The 23,945-nt window shown below is 41.5% G+C and overlaps 1 protein-coding gene across 1 annotated transcript in view; it reads right to left on the bottom strand.

The window, feature by feature from the left end:
• Nucleotides 1–23,945, bottom strand: part of LOC134576878 (carbonic anhydrase-related protein 10-like) — a 422,882-nt gene that overhangs the window by 46,104 nt on the left and 352,833 nt on the right. The window contains exon 6 of the mRNA XM_063435561.1: nucleotides 13,284–13,438. Coding sequence (XP_063291631.1) covers nucleotides 13,284–13,438 — 155 coding nt within the window. The remainder of the gene's footprint in view (nucleotides 1–13,283; nucleotides 13,439–23,945) is intronic.

Raw genomic sequence — 23,945 nt, forward strand, 5'->3', positions numbered from 1 at the left:
TTTAATAGCACTATCACTCTGCATACCCATTAAGGAATGAGTTTATCTTAGTCTTAACACTAGGATTACTATTGGCCTGGCCGGTCATGAGACGTGGCCCAACGCCATTTTGTTTTGTTTCTGCATATCACATATACCCCCTTTTTTTGTTTTGTTTTTATAATAAAGTTTTTTGTTTTTTTTGTATATAGTTATTTTTAGTGTTAAAAACACTTGTTTTTTTACTTATTCCAATTCCATCCACTCCCCACTACCCTTCTCTTTTACCTTACTAAGTTTTAGAATATTTTTGTATGATTGATAAGTTAATTATTTTGGTCATATGAGCTGTGATGTCACAGAACCAGTATTTTTAAATGTTTTCCCCCTATTTAAGCAGAAGCAGGTTAGGTTCCCCATGTCTGTACACTTTTGAGAAAGCCTCTTGCCAGGTGAAAAGCGTTAAGTTTATTTATTATTATTATTATTATCTACCTCACCTTGAGTGTATTTTTTCTTGTTGTATATTTTTATATTAATTACCTTTAAATAAAAGTACTTTTTTTTATTGGACCATCCTTGCTGCCTAGAACTACCATATCCGTGGTGGGGATTGTACCACCCAAGCCCGAGGGATAGAGCAGTCCACATCTGCGCCATCAAATGTAAGTACATTTCTTACCACAACTTTAGTTGTATTCTGTGCCTTACGGTACACACTATTTTGTTTTTTCTTTTTCCTTTTTCTCCTATATTTCTGGAGGGAAAATACCATCATCTATGCTTACTAGTGGGCACTACACTATAATATCCTAAGCCCATATCCACAGAACTGCTTATGTTTCTACCATTTGAGTGACTGCAACCACCAAGAACCACGCTATATCCATAGGCGGGGATTGTTCCGCCCAGGCATTCAAGTTGGAGCTACAATTTTAGCTCCAGGAAATTGTGAGGGTATTTTTTTTGTTTTATTCTCTTATACATTATATATTTTTCTTTTTTTTTCTTTTTCTCCCTGCTTTTATAAATTTTATAAGGACACTTTAGGCGCTGAACCACTCCTTGTACTTTCACCTTAGCTATATCACCAAGAGCCATTTGATAGGCCCCTGATGAATCCTTGTTTTTCGTTATCTTGGGTGAAGAGATCTAGCCAACAGTGTGTCCATTTTATTAGATTTTTCATAATGGGTCCTTCTAGCCAAAACGATAGCTTGTGCCGTGTTGTCAAGGAGTGTTTCCTGAATTGACAACCGCGAAGCATGCACAGCCGTCAAGTTGGCTGGGGAAGGATCCAATTTTTGTTTCTGTTCCGCAGTCCTCAGAGATTCCAGGAGAGACAATAAAAGTTGTGATTTCTGTTTTTTCTTCAATGGCCTTGCAAATCAATATGCCTCTGATGACCGCCTTATGAGCTGCCCATACCTTCTCAGGTGAAGAACTTGGCCCAGTGTTCACAGTGAAGTACTCGGTTAGCTCCTGACGGAAGGTGGTGACGATCTCTGGATCCCAAAGTAAGAAGGGGTTGCTATGCACAGTTTATCAAGCGTCAAAGTGACATAGGCATGGTCCAACCATGTAATAGAGCCCACTGTAGACCCCGACACTCTGGGCAGGGCAAGGGAGTTCACCAAGAAAAAATCATGAGGGGCTGAATAAAAGGTGTAATTGAGCTCATCAGGATGGCACGCTGTCGAGATGTCAATGAGGCCAGTCTGTTGCAAAAAAGTATGTAGCAAATTGTCTTTGGTTCCCCTACCATGCGAGCATGTGAGCCCGCAGCATAAGCTCCTATGGACAGCAGGACACGGCACAGTGTTGAAGTCCCCCCTCACCACCACCATCCCATGTTGCAGTGCAGTAATGAGATCAAGGAGAGCAGACCAGAATTCTGTGGAAGGGTCATTGGGAGTACCTGATAAGAGCAGCACAAAGCGCCCTCCCTCCCCCGCCCCCCCCCCCCAGGTTTAAGAGCACCTTACTAACCCTGAACAGGCATCTGTGATAAAGGAGAACTGCCACTCCTATAGCCTCATAGGTCGTGCAATATATAGATCCTTTAAGGCAAAGTGGGCAGACGCAGGGATGTGCCTCTCCTGCAGGAAAGCTATGTCCGGGTCTAGGCGTTTAAGCTCCCGGATCATGAGGCGCCTCTTTTTTGGGGCGTTGAGTCCCTTAACATTTAAGGAAGTTAATGTCAAAGGCATGTTATCACATAAAGAACAAGGCTATATAGAATCCTTCCCCCTATGCCCCATCTTACAACAGGACTCAACCACAATCTACAGGGTGAAATGTACAGAACTGGTCCCAGGAGGCACAGCACCACAGCCACGGCGCCCCCAATCCACACAGCAGCTCCCCCCAGGGAAAGGTAAGCAGGGAAAGGTATAGGGTAAAAGAAAGAACAAGAGAAATAAAAAGAAAAATAGTAAAAAAAACAATAGAAAAACACAAACAATATGTATAGAAATAGCCTGATCTTACCCGTAGCCAGGCGTGGGTGGGGTATATGTCCTAGTCACTCCCAAACGCCATAAGCACTCTGGAGCCGCGGGGACATAGACTTTTAGGCACCACAACAGTGCCAAGAGAGAAACTATATATTACAAGGACATCAACCCCGTACACTTGCGAACAGATTGAGAACATATCACCCGAAACAGGCCCCCCATCACCCGCAAACGTCTGGAGGTGCTCGGGCACAGGGGGCAGGCAATTGCACCACAAGCCCAGCGCCCGCACCCCCCCCCACAACCTTCAGCCCCCCCACCCCCCAAAACGGATCCGGCATCATAAGAATAAAGGAACATTAGCCAGTGAGCCAACGCTGCAAGAGGAAGAAGAAAATCTAAACATACCCGGAAGGCATCAATGAACCCCCTCCCCCAGGAAGAGAAAAATCTAAACATACCCGGAAGACATCAATGAACCCCCTCCCCCAGCATCAACAACCAGTGCAAACCCAACTTGAACAAAATAAACGGGAGGGAAGAGGTTCCCGGAAACAGGGACACCAAGAGGGTTCATGAACACCAACATGGGGCAGACCTACCCCTCAAAAACTGTAGGAACACGGGTGGGGGAAACAAAGGGAAGGGGGTGGGAGGGTGGATACCATCAATCCGAGGGACATACCATCTCAGTGGCATGAGGGAAGAGAATCAAAGCACCGCTGTGATTAAATTGGGCCAACAGCATCTAAATGTGATTAGAAATAAGAATGTGTGTTTTTTCAAGGCGCTTTCAGTTAATAATAGAATAGAATGATAGCAGCTACCACACAAATAGGGACTCTCTACCCTATAGATTAGTACAAAAGAGATGAAGTGCACACTCAGTATTGGAAATTAATAATAAAAACCACCACAGGTGTACATGTGGAGCGCTTACAAATTTGTTGACTCACCCATATGGGTTAACATACATATGTATGGAAAACGTGACTGTGACATCCATCTTTATAGACTTATATTGCTGGTTCATCTGTTTGCCTTCATTTCGTTGAATTTCCTGTCCGTATGCCCCTGTTCGTGTGTTTCCCCAAGTACCGATTGAAACTACCGAACGGACGGACACCCAGGAGAGGAGTGTGCTGCTAGTTAGCCTATTGGCCTCAATTAGAACGTTGCGGTTAACCGCAGACACCTCTCCATTCCATTCGTACGGGTGGTCGTCGTTCGTATGCCGACCACGAGGCGGCGGCCATTTTGGGACACGAGGAGAATCAGCGGTGTTCGGTGCAAATCCTATGGAACTAAAAACGGATACTTCATCTGCCGAACACCGCTGGAAGCTGCCGCCCACCTTCTATTTCGTCGAAGTGTACGAACACCGGTCAGTTCGGGAGTTTCTATCATTCGTATGGACTTTACCCAGGTAGCCGTCCCATGGAGTCATTCGTATACCGAAGGACTTGTGAAAGACTTTGACTCCATGGCGATTGAACTAGGTACATCGGATCTGAGGGCTATTCGGTAGAAATATGCACTCAGATCCAGGCTATCTGGGGATACGTTACACGAACCATATGCATTCGGTATTTCTTAAGTTATGTATTTTATTGTATTTTTCCTACTGTATTTTAAAATGGCGATTGTCTCTATCCTGGGAGATAATTACGTTTCTTCCTAATTATCTCCGGGATAGAGAAGAAGGATTTATGGGTAAGATGGGAAGGGCTTATGTTGAAGCCACTGCGATTGGCTACTGTCCAATATATTGTACAGTCTTCCACAAGGTCCCCTAGGGGAGTGTCCACCTTGTGGAAACCCGCTTAAATACCGGGCAGGTAGCCCCCATTAAACACATTCCTGTTTGACCTTCAAGACGGAGCTTGGTCTCGTTTGTGGAGGGATTTATTATTGGGACAGTACTTTTCGTTATTTCTAGCGGTGAAAGGATTTCGACTGAATTGCTGATCGGGAGTTGCCGCGTTCGTATGCTCCGTTCGGGAGTTTGACGATCAGCTGGATTAAAACTGCATTTCTGGAGAAAGGGGATTATTGACTAAACGGCGGCTTTGTTCCCCTGGCGGTGAGTGTCGTAACAGTGACTCATAGCGATATATATGAAACAAATGTAAATGCAAGAAATAGTGCAGATAACGTTTTCAATAAGTGCAGTGAGGGAATATTCTATATGGTCTCACTTACATGTAGCAGAGCCCTATAGGATAGGCTCAGATCTCAATGGCCTGCGTGTGCTTATGGTGACACAGTATCCAATCAGTCCTCTAGGCGTCTGGAGATCCTTATGCATACATGAGAGAGAGAGAGAAAACAAGGGGAGGAGGAGAACCCCTAGTCAATCCCAATGAACAATGTCAAATAGTGCAGAAAAAGTGGCTTCTCACCTGATGTGGAGCCCTATACCTGGCAACTACCCTTCTTTAAGCAGCAACAATGGAAGATGGATTCCAAATATAAAACAAAATTTATTAAATAAAGTAGTAAAAACGTACAAATAAAGTATGAACAAAATTGTGAGAAATTATAAAATGTGGAATCTTCAATCCTCCAGCCGAAACATGTTTCACTGTACCCAGACAGCTTTTTCAATCGGTAATAGAGTTGCTGCTGTTGCTTGTTTAAATACTTTGTACTTCCTCCTGTGTGGTCCTTCAAACTTCCCTCCCTCCAATCCGCTGGCGTCCTTTTTCATGAACAGCTGTACTGTGTTAGTAATGAGAATGCTCCAGTCTCGGGGCAAGTCACGTGACCAAAACCGTCACGTGCCGCATCACAAATTGGGCGTGTTTTCAATGTAGGGCTCACAGTTCCATATCGTCCATTTTGAAATTGGGCAAAATGCCCTTCCTTCAACCAAGTCTGTTCCTATTTACAAACAAGATGCTCAATTTGAGCGATATATAAACAAAAAAATGAAAAAATGAAGGGAGAAAGGGGGATAGTATTGTTGTATATTGCTTACAAGTTAATTCATAAAATTTACATATCAAAAAATAAAAACCATCTAGTGTTTTTCATTTAAAGTGACAGTACATGCATAAAGACAGGTGGTGAATAGGAGTGTGCTCTTTTAGGAGAAATCTGATTATTATTGAATAGATCTCTATTGTATCAGCAGCTTATGTTCAATGATGATGTCAATTTTAAAATATATATATAAAAAAAATATATAAATATATAGTAGGTTCCTAGTTGGTCTCCCATACAATTACTAACCAGGCCTGAGCCTGGATGGCTTTTGAGATCTGACAAGATCAGGCATTTTCAGACTGGTATGGCCATAGAATAAATATTTAAAATGTATGAAACATACTAATGAAAAATAATTTAAGTTAAAAAATGACATAACTCAAAATCATCATTGAGACCATTAGGCTGCATGGTATTCAGGTTAAAAATCCATTGCATCTCCCTTTGGCCTAATTTGTTAATAAAATCTCCCCCTCTCAGGTGATACCCTCTGAATTGCATGGAATTCTAACAGGATGGGATCGCTATTATGTTTATTTTTAAAATGTAAAGAGACACTGTGCTTTTCATAGTTGTTCCTAATATTCCTAATGTGTTCCTGTACTCTAATATGCAACTTTCTTTTAGTGCGTCCTACATATACAAGTCCACATGGGCATATCAAGAGATAAATAACTCTCGTGGACTGACAAGTAATTAGCTCGTTGATCTTAAACATAACTTTTTTTATTTTGAGGGTGTGAGAATTCTTTTACTAGTCTTTTCTTACTTTTTGAGTTCTTGCACGCACCACAGTATCCACAACCATAAAACCCTTTTGTTTCGTTGAAAAAGTCCCTATTACATCTTTTTGGGGGTATATGGTTAGATGTTAAGGTGTTTCTTACATTCTTTACTCCTCTATATACAATCTTAGGCTTCTCAGGAAGAATACTATTTTTTTTTTTGCTTTTTTTTATTCTTTCTTTTATTGTGCATGGAGTGACAATAGGCATGCAGGGCCACAACAGCAGCTGCAGGCTTTTATATAACAGTTTAGCATTTGAAGCGTGGCAGAGTAAACAGCACATTTTTTGTATAGAAAGCATATAGAAACATTCTGATTTTTAACATTGGTAAATTAGTTTAAAACATGTTACGTTAGGCAGTCTTAAAATTAGTTGGTCTCGTTTAAGGTTAATAATACGTGTTTCGTCGTTTCGTAGATCTATCTGTCATTAAGACAGTGTGCTATAAGGCAGTGAATGACAATAAAAGTAAAAAGTACGAAAAGAAAGTTGGTGTGTATGGCAAAACTTTAGACTCTAGGTGATAATGTTAGGTATACTCCAGGATAGCCTGTCTTATTGATGCGTGTAGTGATCATGTCAGGCAAACTATCAACTACAGGCTAACCTGTAGAGTAACGCAGAGCAATTAAGAGGCAAGTCAATGTCGGTTGTGATGTAAAACAAAACGTTTACATAGTACAGATTAAGTTTAGGGTTACGCCATGCGCCATGCCGTTTCTATGAACTGTGAACGGTGTGTACCATGCACCTATTGGGTGGGTATGGGAGTTAGCTTTGTGTGTGGTATGTCGCCTAAGTTGTGTATGAAAATGCCTTGCTCCAATAAAAAGTGGTATTATACTGACTTCAAGCTGTAATGCACGCCAATAATGCTGCTGGAGACTAAATTAAAGGAACAAGAGAAAATGAGAAATAAAAAATAAAAGAACATTCACATAACATGCTGGGACAAAGTACCCCTACAGTAGTCTGTGTGACGGGAGCTGTGTAAAGAGTTTACGAGTACATTTTTGTTCATTATGGTTAGAAACATTATATTGTGTTGTTGGGTACCCATAGGTACTATTCGGTTCGGTAGTCAATGTTAATGCTAATGTTCTGGGCTGTAGGTTGCGATCAACGGTAACAATGTCCCGGCTGGTGTACAATGCAGAGGCTGGAGCCCTGCACCGTGTGTTTTACTTGTCGGCTCTAGCAGCTTATGCCCACCGGGCGGGAAGGCCCATCCAGCTTGGGGGTGACCTTTATAGATGTGGTTGGAGAAAGTCTCGGTCTAAAAAGTGTGAGGCCGAAGTGGGCTTCGTAGGTGGGGGGTGATGTGCCAGTTGAGGAGATGGAAGAAGCACTCCTGGCGGATCGTTCAGGGGTCACCTGTACCTCCGGCTGTTCCGATCAATCTTCTGGGGATAAATTCCGCTGCGCTGGCTGTGTCCCAGTTTGGTGGGTTGCCGGTACGTTTTGATGTTCCTTGCTGTATTAACGAGTCCGTGGGGAGACCTAGCTTTCCTAGTTTCTCCGGTGCCTCATGTATGTGTTGCGCTGTAATCGTGGTGCCGCCTTTAGTGATCAGCAAGGTATGGGCAGAGGCCCAGCGGTACTGAATATGTTGAGCCTGCAGGAGAGATGTTAATTGGCGCAGGGATCGTCTCCATGCCAGCGTTGCCCCAGAGAGATCTGCATAGAATGAGATAGACATCTCCTCAAAGAGATAATTTGGATGGTTTCTAGCAGCCGCTAGTACCGCTGATCTGTCCTTTAGGGTCTGGAATTGTATGATCACGTCCCTCGTGGCTGCGGTAGGGGCTTTAAGGGGCTTAGGTACCCGGAAAATGCCGTCTAGTGTTATGGCTTTGGCTATCTTGGGAGTCAATAGGGCCGTGAGGAGCCGCCGTGCGACATGAGGGAGCTCAGTGTCAGGTAGGTTGTCTGCAATGCCTCTTACCTTGAGGTGTGTGAGGCGGCGTTTGTCTTCAAACTCAGCCATTTTTAGGTCGTTTTGAAGGAATCACTGTTTTATCTCTTGCATCTCTTTTTGCAGCCTTTGGATTTGGCTGGTATTTGTGCTGAAGGTGTGTTCCACTGCTCCTAGACGTCCTGTTAGGCCCTGCAGGGTGTCCTTAATTGAGGCAACCTCCGCCGAGATCTTATTGTGGTGTTCCGCCATGAGTTCCCTAATGGCCTCCATGCTCACCGGTGTGGGGGCCGCGGGTGGCGGCGGCTGTTGTGATTGTGCTGGCGGTGAGCTATGTCTTGCCGGGTAAGGGCTCTCCCCATCTTCGTCCGACGTCTCGGCATAGAAGTCCGAGCAGCCTCCGTGTAAAGACGCCATGTTGGCGCTCAAGGCTCCTCGGGCCTGCAGCCACATTTCATCGATGTTCATGCCCATCGTGGGCTTTTTGGGCCGGAGTTTTTTACTTTTCCTCCCCATCAGGCTTATAGTGCTGTTGTAATCCCCCACGGGTGTTTTCAACCCTTGAAAAAGGGTAATTAGTGGGTTTTCTCGTTGGTTTGCTCGGAGCTCAGCCGGCATGCGACCGATCTCCTCCGTAGCTAAGCGCCACCACCCGGAAGAATACTATTAAGGAGGGGGTCATTTCTTAAAATTGGCCAATATTTAGAGACTATTTTTCTAAATTCTTTACTTTTACAGTTAAAGTCACATATAAGTCCTATTGTTTGTGGTTCTCCTTTATTTTTAGTGTTGTATTTACCGTATATACTCGAGTATAAGCCGAGTTTTTAAGCACATTTTTTGTGCTGAAAAACCCCAACTAGGCTTATACTCGAGTCAATTGTCTGTATTATGGCAATTTACATTGCCATAATACAGACAGGGGGCTGTGGGGGCTGCAGAGCGTTTACTTACCTCTCCTGCAGCTCCTGTCAGCTCCCTCCACCTCCGGTCCGGTCCGGTCCGGTCAGCACCTCTGTCAGCTCCCAGTGTAAGTCTCGCGAGAGCCGCGGGGTCATAGTGTGGCCGCGAGACTTACACTGGGACTTACACTGGGAGCTGCACGGACCGGCGCGGAGGAGGAGGGAGCTGACAGGAGCTGCAGGAGAGGTAAATAACAGCTCTGCCAGCCCCCTCCTACACAGTGCCCATCCACTGGACCACCAGGGAGTGAGAGCCCCCCTCCCTGCCATGTATCAAGCAGGGAGGGGGGACGAAAAAAAATTAAATAATAATAAAATAATAATTAAATTAAATAAAAAATAATAATGAAAAAAGATGATTAAAATAATTAAAAAAAATAATACTAAAATTGCCCACCCCCCACCAAGGTTCTGCAACACACACACACACACACTGCACTCATACACACACACACTGCACTCATACACACACACACTGCATTTATACACACACACACACTGCATTCATACACACACACACTGCACTCATACACACACACACTGCATTCATACACACACACTGCACTCATACACACACACTGCACTCATACACACACACTGCACTCATACACACACTGCACTCATACACACACTGCACTCATACACACACTGCACATATACACACTGCACATATACACACACTGCACTCATACACACACGCTGCACTCATACACACACTGCAATCATACACACACACTGCATTCATACACACACACTGCATTCATTATATACACACACTGTAAATAAATATTCAATTAATATAATTTTTTTAGGATCTAATTTTATTTAGAAATTTACCAGTAGCTGCTGCATTTCCCACCCTAGTCTTACACTCGAGTCAATACGTTTTCCCAGTTTTTTGGCGTCAAATTAGGGGCCTCGGCTTATATTCGGGTCGGCTTATACTCGAGTATATGCGGTAATTAGATCTTTTCTGTCCTTTATTTTGACTTCTTCAAGGGCTTTCCCCAACAATGTCTCATTATATCCCTTCTCTCTAAAATCTTTCATAATTTTGTGGGATTGTTCCTGGAATTTGCATTCCTCCGTGCAATTCCTCCTTATCCTGAGCAATTGCGCTTTGGGTGCATTCAGCAACCATGGGGAGAAATGACAGCTATTCTCCCCAATGTAGCTGTTAACATCCACAGGTTTGAAGAAAGTACATGTCTTCAAACCTGCATCCTCAACATAGATTTGTAGGTCCAGAAATTCCACTAGAATCTTGCTATAATTCGACACTAATTTAATTCCCCAATCGTTGTTATTCAGATGGTCCAAAAAAGGCTGGAGGATTGAAGATTCCACATTTTATAATTTCTCACAATTTTGTTCATACTTTATTTGTAAATTTGTACTACTTTATTTAATACATTTTGTTTTATATTTGTAATCCATCTTCCATTGTTGCTGCTTAAAGAAGGGTAGTTGCCCCCTTAAAGGCACAGACACCTACACACCAGGAGCCAGGTGTAGGGCTCCACATCAGGTGAGAAGCCACTTTTTCTGCACTATTTGACATTGTACATTGGGATTGACCGCACTAGGGGTTCTCCTCTTCCCCTTGTTTTCTCTCTCTCTCTCTCATGTATGCATAAGGATCTCCAGACGCCTAGAGGACCGATTGGGTACTGTGTCACCATAAGCACACGCAGGCCATTGAGATCTGAGCCTATCATATAGGGCTCTGCTACATGTGAGTGAGACCATATAGAATATTCCCTCACTGCACTTATTGAAAACGTTATCTGCACTATTTCTTGCATTTACATTTGTTTCAGATATATCGCTATGAGTCACGTTTTCCATACATATGTATGTTAACCCATATGGGTGAGTCAACAAATTTGTAAGCGCTCCACATGCACACCAGTGGTGGTTTTTATTATTAATTTCCAATACTGAGTGTGCACTTCATCTAAATGTGATTACATGGGACAGCCGCATAGCTTCCATGGGACAGAAGCTATGCGCTAAGGTCGAGGTGGGGGCTACAGTGAAGGTCCACACTATATTGGGTAGCTGTAAGGATCTAAAAGGAGCCCCCAGTGAGCATGTTCCCCCCATTCCCCCATGGTTAAGGTTCAGCCAGCATCCAACCCTCTATGCCAGACTTGTGAAGACAAAATGCTAATAGAAATAATCCAACCAAATAAAAACGGCAACACCCCCCACCCACCTCCACCCCCTTTTTTTGGTATATTTCTCCATTTTCGTTTTTTTATATATATTTTTCCTTATTATTTTTTGTTTTATTTTACCCCCTTTCTGGTTTTGTATTTTGTTCTTCTTTTGTTTGCTGTCCCCAGCTATATGATTCTCCCTCCATTCTGGGGCCATGGTACCTTTCAGTGAACTCTATGTTTGTTAAGGGTCGACATGAGGTATTGTAGCTTGCACTGTGTGAGATTGCTACCGTTCCTGTCGTAAGGCAGTCGGAGTTCCTTTCCCCATTTCAAACCTTGAAATAGTGTAGCTTGCCCCATCCTTGCCCCATCCCATCCCGTAACAACCGAATCCCGGCCATGAGGCCAACAGGGCCTGGGTGCAATAAGGCCTCACTTTCCAAGGGAAGCAGTCCCAGGCCCAGATGCTACAACCCTAGCCTGCCCAACATAAGGAAGCAAAAACCCTCCCTGACCGTTGCCCCATATGGGCATAGCAGCACATGCAGCAACTCAGGGGAAGAGGACTGTGAAAAAAGCCCGTTGTGAGGCAAACCTCTCAGGCCCGCCACCGCCCCCGTTGTGAGGCAAACCTCTCAGGCCCGCCACAGAAAATACAGCAGACCCCTGCCCTGTCTAATATACAGCAAGGCTGCCCCCTCGCAGCAAGGTGACAACAAAGGCCCCTGCGCCATCGAAAGTCACTCACCCACTGTGTACCAATCTCGCGGAGAAGGAGCTGGGTATCGCCAAGTCCACTGGATCCTGAATGCCCAAATCCTTCAGGTAGTCCACAGGATCACCATCTGGGTGCAACACTTGAGTCCACCCATCTTTGAAGGCCATCAGTTGAAACGGATGCCCCCAGGCATATTTGATGGAGTTCTGCCGAAGGACCTCGGTGACCGGCTTCCACTCCCGGCATCTCAGCAAAGTGGCCGGCGTCAAGTCCTGGAAAAGGGTGAGCTCTGAATCCTTGTACCTTATCGAGCCCTCTCTGTTCTGTCGCAAAGGTCCCTGGGCATCTTGTTGTCTGCTCATTTCGCGCGGAGTGCCTGGTGTGCTCTCTCTATGTGCCACAAGTGGTCTGGCACCTCCGGGAGAAGTGGTTTGCAGATAGTACTCACCACATCTATTAAGGAGCCTTTCCCCTTCTGTTCTTGGAGGCCTCGCAGGCGTATTTAATTACGAGTGGATCGGTTCGACAGATCTTCCAACGCGGAATCAGCTGATGCCAAACTGGAAGTGAGACGATTAATCTGTGCAGTAGCTTCATTGTGGGCCACAGCCAAGGACTCCACCCGCTGCTCCATTAGTGCTGTCCTCATGCCCAAGGCCTGGATCTCTGCCTTGGCATTTCTAGCTATCTCCTCGGCAAGGTAAGTATGCACCTCTGAGAGCTTTGTCAGGATCTGTGATGTATCAGTCACGGGTGTGTCTGGTGCAGCACTACTCTCAGTACTGGATGGGGATCCCGATGCCCCCGGGCTCGCCTGGCCGCCATCTTGGGAGCCTGACCGCATGGCTCGGGAGGCTGCGAACAGATCCGAGACCGTTGTGTTGTGCCCTGTTCCAGCTGCTTCTTAGGCTGTTTTTCCAGGGCCCGTTTATCCATGCTCCTTCCCCTACATCTGGTAACCACTAATTCCATGCAATAACGCTAATGTTTGCTGTTGGCCTCGTGGAGCTTCACTTGGACACGTCCAGCTCGCTCCGACCACAGACCATGCCCCCAAAACAGTTTATTTCTAAACCTTTGTGTGAATGTAGACTTCTTGATAATGGTGTATTTACTTGAGTGTGGCCTATGAGCAGTTTAAAAACATGTTAACACATTAAACATTGACACTATACATATGTATTTATGTTGAGAACAACATCAAAAACATACCAATTCAAATGGGAGTTAAAATATGCATGTCAAACATTTCAAATTTAGCACAGGTTGTTACTACTTTGATGCAATAAAATATTCAAAGAAGGAGCTCTACCTGCATTGAAGTGATGTTTATTGGTCTATCAATAATAATCCATGTGACAGTCTCATAGCATGGTGGTATAGTCATAGAACCCTGATATGTCAAAAATCCAAATGTCTCTGGAAACAAATCTTCTATGCTGAGATCCTGTATAAAATTGGCATCATCTGCAAAAACATACATATATTATTTCCCAAACAGAAGTGGTTACAGGCATCTGCTGCAACACAATTATGGAAATATTGACCAGGCTCAAAAATGACTGCAGCTGCTTTGAACATGGTATGATCACCAGAAACCAGTGTCACATGGTTCATTTATGAATTGATGAATCTCATTCAGTGTTGCTATAGGTTCAGATTAACATTTAATAAAAAACAAACGAAAAAATCTTTGTTCTACAGTAAAACAATTATAATTTGTATTTAAATAAATGTTTGTAATTTTTTGTACATAGCAAGCAATTTTATAAAAACATTCAAACAAATGTGCAACGCATATATGTCAGATTATATTAAAAATAATTTGATTGCCTAAGAAAACATTGAAAAAAAATGTATTTAGGAAAAATGTACTAAACATTTACAACGCAAAGATAAGTCTGCAAGTCTCCAGCACAATTAAACATAATATATTAGAACTAGTCAGTTATTCTCAAGGAACTGTAATATTAATGTCCAAATTATGTATATCAGAAACAAATCTTTGGGGTAATACTAACAATGCCCATACTGGGAGAGTAAAGCACTCATAAGGTTTGCCAAATACCATTGGTATTCATCACAAGCAGGTAAGGCTTCTGCCTAGCTGTAAGTTCATCAAGTTCTACTATTTTATATTTCTGCTGTTGATCAAAAAGAAGAGGAAAGAACACAATAAGTTTATATTTTACATAGTTACATAGCTGAAAAGAGACTTGCGTCCATCAAGTTCAGCCTTCCTCACATTTGTTTTTTTGCTGTTGATCCAAAAGAAGGCAAAAAAAAAAAAAACAGTTTGAAGCACAATGTTGCAACAAGCTAGGAAAAAAAATCCTTCTTGACCCCAGAATGGCAGTCAGATTTATCCTTGGATCAAGCAGTTATTACCCTACATTGAAAGATGATATCCTTGAATATTCTGTTTTTGCAAGTATGCATCTAGTAGCTGTTTGAACATCTGTATGGACTCTGTTAAAACCACTTCTTCAGGCAGAGAATTCCACATCCTGATTGTTCTTACAGTAAAAAAAAAACCTTTCCTTTGCCTTAGATGAAATCTTCTTTCTTCTAGTCTAAACGCATGGCCTCGTGTCCTATGTAAAGTCCGGTATGTGAATAGATTTCCACACAATGGTTTGTATTGGCCCCGAATATATTTGTATAATGTTATCATATCCCCTCTCAGGCGATGTTTTTCTAAACTAAATAGGTTTAAATTTGTTAACCTTTCTTCATAGCTGATATGTTCCATTCCTTTTATTAATTTTGTAGCCCGCCTCTGCACTTTTTCTAGTGCCATAATATCCTTCTTTAGAACAGGTGCCGAAAATTGCACAGCATATTCAATATGTGGTCTTACCAGTGATTTATAAAGAGGCAAAATGATATTTTCGGCCCGAGAATGAATGCCCTTTGTCATGCATGACAATACCTTACTGGCCTTGGCCACGGCTGATTGACATTGCACATTGTTGCATAGTTTGTTGTCTATAACAATTCCCAAGTCTTTTTCATGTGTTGTTATCCCTAATTCACTTCCATTAAGGGTATACGTTGCTTGTGTATTCTTTATGCCGAAGTGCATAACTTTGCATTTTTCAACATTAAATTTAATCTGCCATTTGAGTGCCCAGTCCTCCAGTCTATCTAAATCCATCTGCAGCAAAGTAATATCTTGCTCACATTGTATTATTTTACAAAGTTTTGTGTCATCTGCAAACACTGAAACATGACTTTCATTTTGATTGTTTTATTTATATATACATATGTCACGAAGTCTAACCCTAACAGGAAGAGTCTAGGTAGCAGTGATAAGCTTGGATGCATTACCGAGCCCGAGTCTTGCAGGTCGTAACACAATAAACAGACAAAACAAAGTCAATAACAAGCCTAGTTCAGCGTAATAGATAAACTGCGAAATCGTGAAAAAGCCAAAGCTATGTACATGATAAATCAGACAAGAAAACAGGACAGGAAAGGTTTACAGAGAAACTCAGGGTCAATAATAAACCCAAGGTCAATACCAGAGATAACACTATGTATCAAGGAACACACTAGTGGACTTTCTATCTGCCCTAGTTCTTTCTTGCTCTGCTACTTTCTTCAGTAATACAGACTTGTATTGTCTTTGCAAATGTTGCTTCATATTGGCAGTAGTGAGGTAAACCTTGTGTACTGGAAACAGCCAATAGGCCAGATAATCTTAAATACTATATGGTGTTTTGTGATTGGTTCACATCATGCCTGCGACCCTAAAATACGCTGAACTGACGTGGACCAATTGGAACCAGAAGTGAAGCAACATCCCCATTGTTCTTTTAAGAACACACTTGAGCCGCAAGCAGTGTTTATAACTTTACAGTTTTGTCCCTTCTGAGTTTCCATCAATGGAATGCTGTGTTTATGGCTATGGTGTATGGTGTTTGGTATGCACGGCCAGAACAGAGGACCCAGGCAGGCATGAGGACCAGGTAAGTAACGCTACAGTACTCACCTGAAGACACACCCACTGGGTAGGACAAGCTTGACAGGAAAGTGGAAATGGAATGAATGAAACAAGGCAAGGAGCATGAACATCAACTGCAGGAACTATGCTCTTCAGTATCATACCCCTTCCAATCAATCAAATACTGGAGATAAACCCTGAGGAAATAGGAGTCCAGTATAGCTGCCACCTCATACTCATCTTGGCCCTCGACAGATATAGGTGGAGGAGGAGAACCAGGTCTAGTAAACCTGTTACAAAGAAGGGGATTCTTGCAAAGAAGAAGGTGTTACAAAGAATGAGATGTGGAAAACATTAAAAATACGCATTAATTTTTGAAGATTTAAGGCATACGAGATGGGACTTATTTTCCATAAGACATGGAAAGGTCAAATACACAGAGGAGCCAGTTTCATAGAAGGAACTCGGAGATATTATGCATAAAAAGCCAGTTATCAATACCATAGGATCAATCACGTATTTTTTTCAATCATTCTGTTATACTGTATTATTCTATAATACAATTCTATGCCATAGGCTTCTACTTTTTACAGTTCTAATTCCTATAACCAAGCTACACAGAAATATACATAAACTATGTCTCTAATATATATAAATATACATGTATACACTTATACAGATGTATACAACACTCAAGTGTCTCTTTTCAGCTATGTAACTATGTGTCTGAAAATACCTCTCTCTTATTAAAAAAATGTATTAAAACATTATTTCTCCAGGATAGGAAACCATAATTTCTAAAACTGTTAGATACTTTGAATTTTGTTTGGAGTTCCTAGCAACTTTGAATTTATTTATTTTTTTGATAAAGTTTAAAAATCATTTTTTCTAAATATTAAAATAGCAAAACTATATTAATATACAAATAATCCCAAAATTAAAATACATACCATGATATTAAATCATTTGAAAAGTTCATCCAAAAATATAAAAAAAAATTGAATGCTTATGAAAATATATTAAACTGAGGGCTTTGTTTGTTAGAATTCAGGAACAATGTAGTGATGACCAAATACATTAGCAGCATATTCCGTAAGTACTGCAAGTTTCAAGTTTGGGCCTCCATGGATACGATTTGTTGTTCCAGCACATCCCGCAGTTGCTCAATCAGATTGAGATTTTAGTAATTTGGAGGTCAAGGCAACTCCTTAAACTCTTTGTCACGTTCCTCAAACCATTCAGGAAATTTTTTTTTAAATGTAGCAGGATAGATTATCCTGCTAAAAGAGCTCACTGCCATCAGGGAACACCATTGTGTTCTGACACCTTTCTATCATGAGAAAACAGGGGGTTGGCTGCACTCACCTGAATATGCATAAGTAGGGTGCTGCTGGGAGCCAATTTTTACAATAAAAACATAAAATCCAGCGCACAGCATTATCCCCTAAACAGCAACTTCAGTGCTGACAGATTTAGTTTTTTTTTTTTTTTTTTAAACACCTAATCCAGGCAAAAGATAATGGGGGTTTAGTTACATTATATGATCATACATTGCATAAGCCTGCAGCAACGTCAATGTACCCCATCTTTGGTAGGTCCTACACTAGGCACTAGGACTACTGCAGAGAACTCTAGATGGAATTTTGTCCCCAAGGAAGTAGCTCATGAGGCAGACACTAGGCTGGTAGTGTAGGACCTGCCAAAGATGGGGTACATTGACGTTGTGGCATATAAGATCATACAATGTAACTAAACCCCCATTATTTTTGCCTGGATTAGGTGTTTTTAAAAAACCAAAAACTAAAAAAAAAAAATAACTAAATCTGTCAGCACTGAAGTTGCTGTTTAGGGGATAATGGAGTGCGCTGGATTTTCTACCTTTCTATCATGGACACGTATTCAGCAATTTGAACTACAGTAACTCGTCTGTGTGATCAGATCATGTGCTCCCCACGTACATCAAGAAGTCCTGGGTTCCCAAGAACCTGATGCCAGTTCATCGGTTGTCCTTTCTTGCACCACGTTTGGTAGGTACGGTACAACTTCATACCAGGATCACCCCACAAAACTTGCCATTTTAAAGATGCCAGTCGTCTAGCCATTACTTGTCAAAGTCACTCATCTTTTTGCTTGCCAATTTTTCCTGCTTTCAACACATGAAATATAAGACCTGACTGCTCACTTGCTGTGTAATATATCATATATTTTGACAATTGCAATTTGTTATTAATTTGTCTGTCAGTGGTTTTAATGTTGTGGCTTATCAGTGTACACTCCAGGAATGAGTACCAGCTTGTATAGACATACATATTTCTGCTAGGGGCCCTTTATACAAATGTTATATCTGCAAATGTCCTGAAAATAGATATCTCCCCTTTCAAACAGCAAAGGAAGTTTCAAAGAGCATACCATTCCTACAGTCTCCTATACTATAGATGTATGTAGAAGAGGAAAAGTATAGAAATCCATATTTCAGACCTTTACTAATGGAAAAACATTCAAGGAATATATAGGGTAGAAAATATTGAGAAAAAAATTACACGACTAGAGGGGCAGGCAAAACCTGACCCAAAAGTTAAGAATGGACAAAATGGGTAATGTTGGCTTAACCCAGAAAACACACAATTAAAAAAAGAATTAGAAATCTTTCTTTAAAAAAGGGGGTCCCAAGTCAAAAGACTATGGGTAACGATTCTCAAAAAAAAAAAAAAAATCCCACATAAAACACGTATAACTCAATATAATGGTAAGAAACAAAAAAAATAAATATAAACTTTATTAGTATTTTAAGGGCATATCTACATAACAGTGAAAAAACAAGACAACGTGACTTGGGAAAGTGTAATATTAAAAAGGAGAAACCTAGGGAGTCTGCCTATCTGGCTTATATATATATATATATATATATATATATATATATATATATATATATATATATATATATATATATATCACAGCAAGTGTGAGAAAATATACTAATTCTTGATCAACCCAAGTAGAAAAATAGTATCAAGAAAGACAGCTGTTTAGTAATAAAATGTTATTTCCAAGTGGAAGGCTAAAATGTAGTAAATTAAATAGCAGCAGACTATGTGGATCGGAAGAATAAAGCTTAGTATTTAGATAAAAAATTATATATATATATATATTGAAAATGAGAGATATTGGAAATATTAGAGATATTCAAAAAGGTGAATAAATGGTATGGGTAGATACAATGATAGAGATAATGTAAGAGATAATGGAAGGTAATGGAAGTAAACTGGTATATTAGTAGAATCTGATTATAAGGAACAGGAGGGTAGGTGTATAGACTGTTAATTCGCCACCCTCACCTTAATAATTAAACCAAACTCTACTTAAAAAAAAGTTGAATATAGGATTTAAAGGGGAAAACAGGAGGGTAGGAGTTCATAACAATAATTACCTACCCCCTTCCCCACTACAAACCACCTGATTATAGTTACAGAAAAAGGTAAAACAAAAAACAAAACTAAAAACAGCAGTCATTCAAAAGGGCTGGATCAAAATAAATATATATTTCCTGTCTATTCATGGCAGCATATACACAAGCTCCTCCCCTTACAGCCGATAGGACAGGAATAAAACAAAATCTTTAAAAGGAGTATCCCTGCACAAGTCCTTCAGTCTTTTCCCTGACCTACAGCCCTTAGGATGTGAGCATTTTTGCTCCCTTTACTCAAGGACATATATGTTTTTCTCTTCATTGCTTTATTTGTTTTAGCTATTTTAGGGTGCCTTTATATTATGGTGCCTTTATACTGTGGTGTGTTTATACTACGGTACTTTTACACTGATTCCTTTAAACTGGGATGCATTATGCAGCTGTGCCTTATGCTATAATGCCTTTAACCCCTTCAGGACCAAACTTCTGGAATAAAAGGGAAACATGACATGTCAGACATGTCATGTGTTTTTAAGGGGTTAAACTGTGATGCATTTAAACTGTAATGTCTTTAAACTGTGGTGCATTATGCAGCTGTGCCTTATGCTGCAATGCATTTAAACTGTGATGCATTTAAACAGTGATGTATTTAAACTGAAGTGCATTATGCAGCTGTGCCTTATGCTGTAATGCCTTTAACCCCTTAAGGACCAAACTTATGGAATAAAAGGGAATAATGACATGTCACACATGTCATGTGTCCTTAAGGGGTTAAACTATGATGTATTTAAACTGTGGTGCATTATGCAGCTATGCCTTTACTGCCTTATGCTGTGATGCCTTTTTTACTAAGATGCCTTTAACTTTGGTGGTTATTTGCACCTTGTTGCCTTTTTATCACCTTGCACTTTTACTTTTAGATTTGTAGACTGAGACTGAGCTTTCTTCCCGGTCTCTAGCCAGCAAATGCACTTGGAAGACGCCCCGCATGTGCAGTTTGTGCCTTTAAGGCCCAATACCGATGACTTGCATTATGGGAGTACAGATTGCGGCAGCCATCTTGGATTAGGGCAATTGCCAGTAAGTACCTAAAATGAAGGGAAAATTACTGTAAACATCCCAAACATTTGGAAAGTATGTGCAGGTTCTCCAGACATGGGTATGTGTTGTTTTCAGTCAGTTTCAATTTCTTTGACTGTTTTCTTGGTTATAGAATTTGACAGTGCCCTTTTGTACTTTTATACTTTGCCACATGTCATTTTTGTTGTTGTTTATTTTATGTCTGAATCTACACCATGTTTTAATGCAGTGGCATGACAACTGTTGTGCCTTGCTTGTCTTCAGAAGGTAACCTCTTCAGCTTCACCTATAGCTGCGCAGCCACAGGACAGGTGGGACGATGCTACCGCTTGACAACTCAGCTTTTTTTTACGCAAGCCTATGGATCAAAAGTGGACGCAGACCTGTCCAAATTTATACGCCTGCTGATGCAGGTTTTCATCCAGCTGCAGTTTTCTCTGCTGTTTTATGAACCATGAAAATAGTGTTTAAAGATCTAAATGCTACTGTGGATAGAGATATTAAGAACCAAGATTGAAAATGCAGTCTGGAGTCTTCAGGTTACAAGTGACTTCTTCACAGAAGCTTCCTTGGATGTAACTAGGATATTCTCTCGAACAAATGGCTTTATCTACAGCAGTTGGGAAAGCTTTTGATGAATCCATTAAAAGGCAGCTAAGGGGTTAAAAGGTATTTGTACCTCAGGACTGAAGATCCAAGAATCCGGCGCCTCAGGGTCAGACAGGAGAACCTCCAGTGACCAGTATTTCTGAGATACATGGAATATAGCACTGAAGCTTCAGACACAAGAGTCTCTATACCAACAAGATAATTCAGACAGATGACTCAAAGGTATAGCACTGAAGGAATATGTATGAAACCTGCTGGACGAAGATGAGATTTCTTAGGTCCCTTAACAAGAGCAGTTCCTGGGACAATGTTCACCTCTCTTCTTGTCAGGATTACAGTATGACCCGACACGTAGAATTGTGTAACACAGAGGACTGATAGGTAACGTATAGCGGACGTTAGAATGGCCTGACTAACGTACCAAAGAATAGTCAGGAATAGCAGAGGTCAAGGGATACAGAAAAAGACACAACGATAAGGAAAAGCCAGGGGTCAGGGATGCCAGAAAACAGGTAAGTCAAAAACAATGCCAAAGTCAAATAACCAGAATTACCAGAATTAATAACGCACTCTTGGACAACCACAAGGGAAACCACGACAGGGCATTGAGCAGGATGAGAACTGGGCCTAAATACCCCTTCTCTGGATCTGATTGGCTGTAATCGGCCTTTGACCACAAAGGCAGTTACCAGGTTCCCATTTGCATAATTGCTGCTCAGCACAAACCCTCCTGTGGATTTGATTGCTGCTCGGTACAACTTTTCCTGTCAGGACAGGAATGTTGTTCGGCACAACTTTTCCTGTCTGAACAGTAAATTCCATTAATCAAATTTTTATAGCGGATGAATACGTGACACTTCTGATGCTAAAAGTAAAGGCACATGGAAGTCTATACTGGACCTAAGAAGGGCCAACAATTGACTGAATGACAGAGCCTTTGAGATGGAGTCAATCAGATCCATATCCTCAGCAATTTGGAAGGACAAGTTCCTTATCTCTATATATTTCAAGGATGCTTACTATCATTCCAATAGGCCTAGATCTTCCAATTTGTGCCCTACCATTTGGCCTCACTGCAGCCCCAAGAACCTTACGTGTGCTTATAGTGATATTGAGAGTCCAGAACATCACCTGGTTCCATTATCTGGATGATCTTCTACTGGTAGCCTCAGACCCACAGAAGGCAGGGGCACAGAAGGACAGAGTTCTTTCAGAACACCTGAAGTTTGGCTGCTTGTTGAATACCAAATAGAGCAGTCTCACGCCAGCTCAGAGGATGACTTTTCTGAGTGGAGTATTATATACTCTGCTTTCCCCTATCTCAGGAACAGTTACACAGATGGTGGAAGTTTTCTCTTTTAGTTTCTTCATTTTCGCTTGGTAACAGAAAGAAAGTATATGCAACTAATAGGAATCCTGGCTTCAACCATCAGACTTGTCAAATGGGCTCAATGGCATCTCAGGATTTCTCAAAGGTCCTTCCTATCTCAGTTCAACAAGAGAAAGATGAATTGGAGCCTGCCCCTGACGATGCCACCATCAGTGGAGTTACACCTTACCTGGCAGCTGAAAGAGAGAATATGACTCTGGCTTTCCTTTGAACAGAACTTCATTGAGCAATTGTAGTTCCAGTTTTCAAGGATTGGATACACATTGTCTGGACCATGTTACACAAGGTCTGTGGATAAGGGAAGGAACAATATTTCCATCCAATGTTATGAAATGTGTCATTTTCAGGGCTCTTCTTCACTTCGGAAAGTTGCTGAAGAACAAGTGGGTCCAGATTTGCACAAATATCAATACAAATGTATCCTATATCAATCATCAAGGTGGGTCTCCCAGCCACTTACTGATGAAGCAATTACAGCCCATGATGAGCAGGGTACAGGAGAACAACCAGGGGCTCAGAATACAATGGATGATTACCTGAGAAAATTAGCAGTGGTCAAAGTGGAATGGCAACTTTGTCCCGACATATCCTCAAGGTTGACTCAGATTTGGCTGATTCCCTATGTAGATCTGTTGGCCACTTCTCAGAGCTACCAGATCCAAAAGCTTTTTTCTCGTTTTTAGGACCACAATGCTCAAGGCCAGGATACTCTGACTGAAATTTGGATTCTCGGTCTGATGTACATATTTTTCCTGTCTTTAACGATTCTAAAGGAAATTTAAAGGAGACAGTGGAAGGCCACGAAGACTCTAAACTGCTATGATCTGTAAGAAAAAGAGAATCCTTCTTTGAGTCCATTTAGGCTCAATGTTTTGAGTCTATATATCCAAAAACATTCACGATGCCTTAGATACTTGTCGTAATCACCTCGCGTCTGGTTTCTCTTTACCAACTCCAAGCCACAGAACTGTACACCCTTAGAGTCCCCTGCATGGCATTCCCTAAGATGTCTTGAGATGGGGTTGTCCACTGGGTTTTTGAGGGACCTAATGTGTTCCTTCATCGGTTGTTTAAAAGGGCAGAAAGATTTCCCAACGTATTTAAGATTCCATTGGCAGGTAAGTATACTATATCTCCCGTATTACAGTTGAAGAATGTGATCTTAAACACATTTACACCCTCACTGTCTGTAACACTTTTAGAGTCCCTTTTGATGTGTTTACACACTACACACCTTCCACATGCAAAGGTGCCAACCAAAGGGTTCTGGAGCCATGTTGTTAAAAAAGGCTGTTTATGTTGAAGGTGACTAGGGGCCAACAAGTCACGGAGGTTTTTCCCATTACGTGCTGTCATAGTCACATTGGGGGCGAGCACCGCTTTTAGGTGTTCGTCACCCATGAGAATGGGCCAGAAGCGTTGGAGTGATTTTTTCCATACTCTCCTATCCCACATCATACGCGGCTATCAACCTAATGGTCCCCCCAGAATCTTTGGGTACCAATTTTGTATCAGTCTCTTTTAACAGACCCTTAAGGTCAGC

The sequence above is a fragment of the Pelobates fuscus genome, chromosome 11, assembly GCF_036172605.1.
Source record: "Pelobates fuscus isolate aPelFus1 chromosome 11, aPelFus1.pri, whole genome shotgun sequence".
Taxonomy (NCBI): Eukaryota; Metazoa; Chordata; class Amphibia; order Anura; family Pelobatidae; genus Pelobates; species Pelobates fuscus.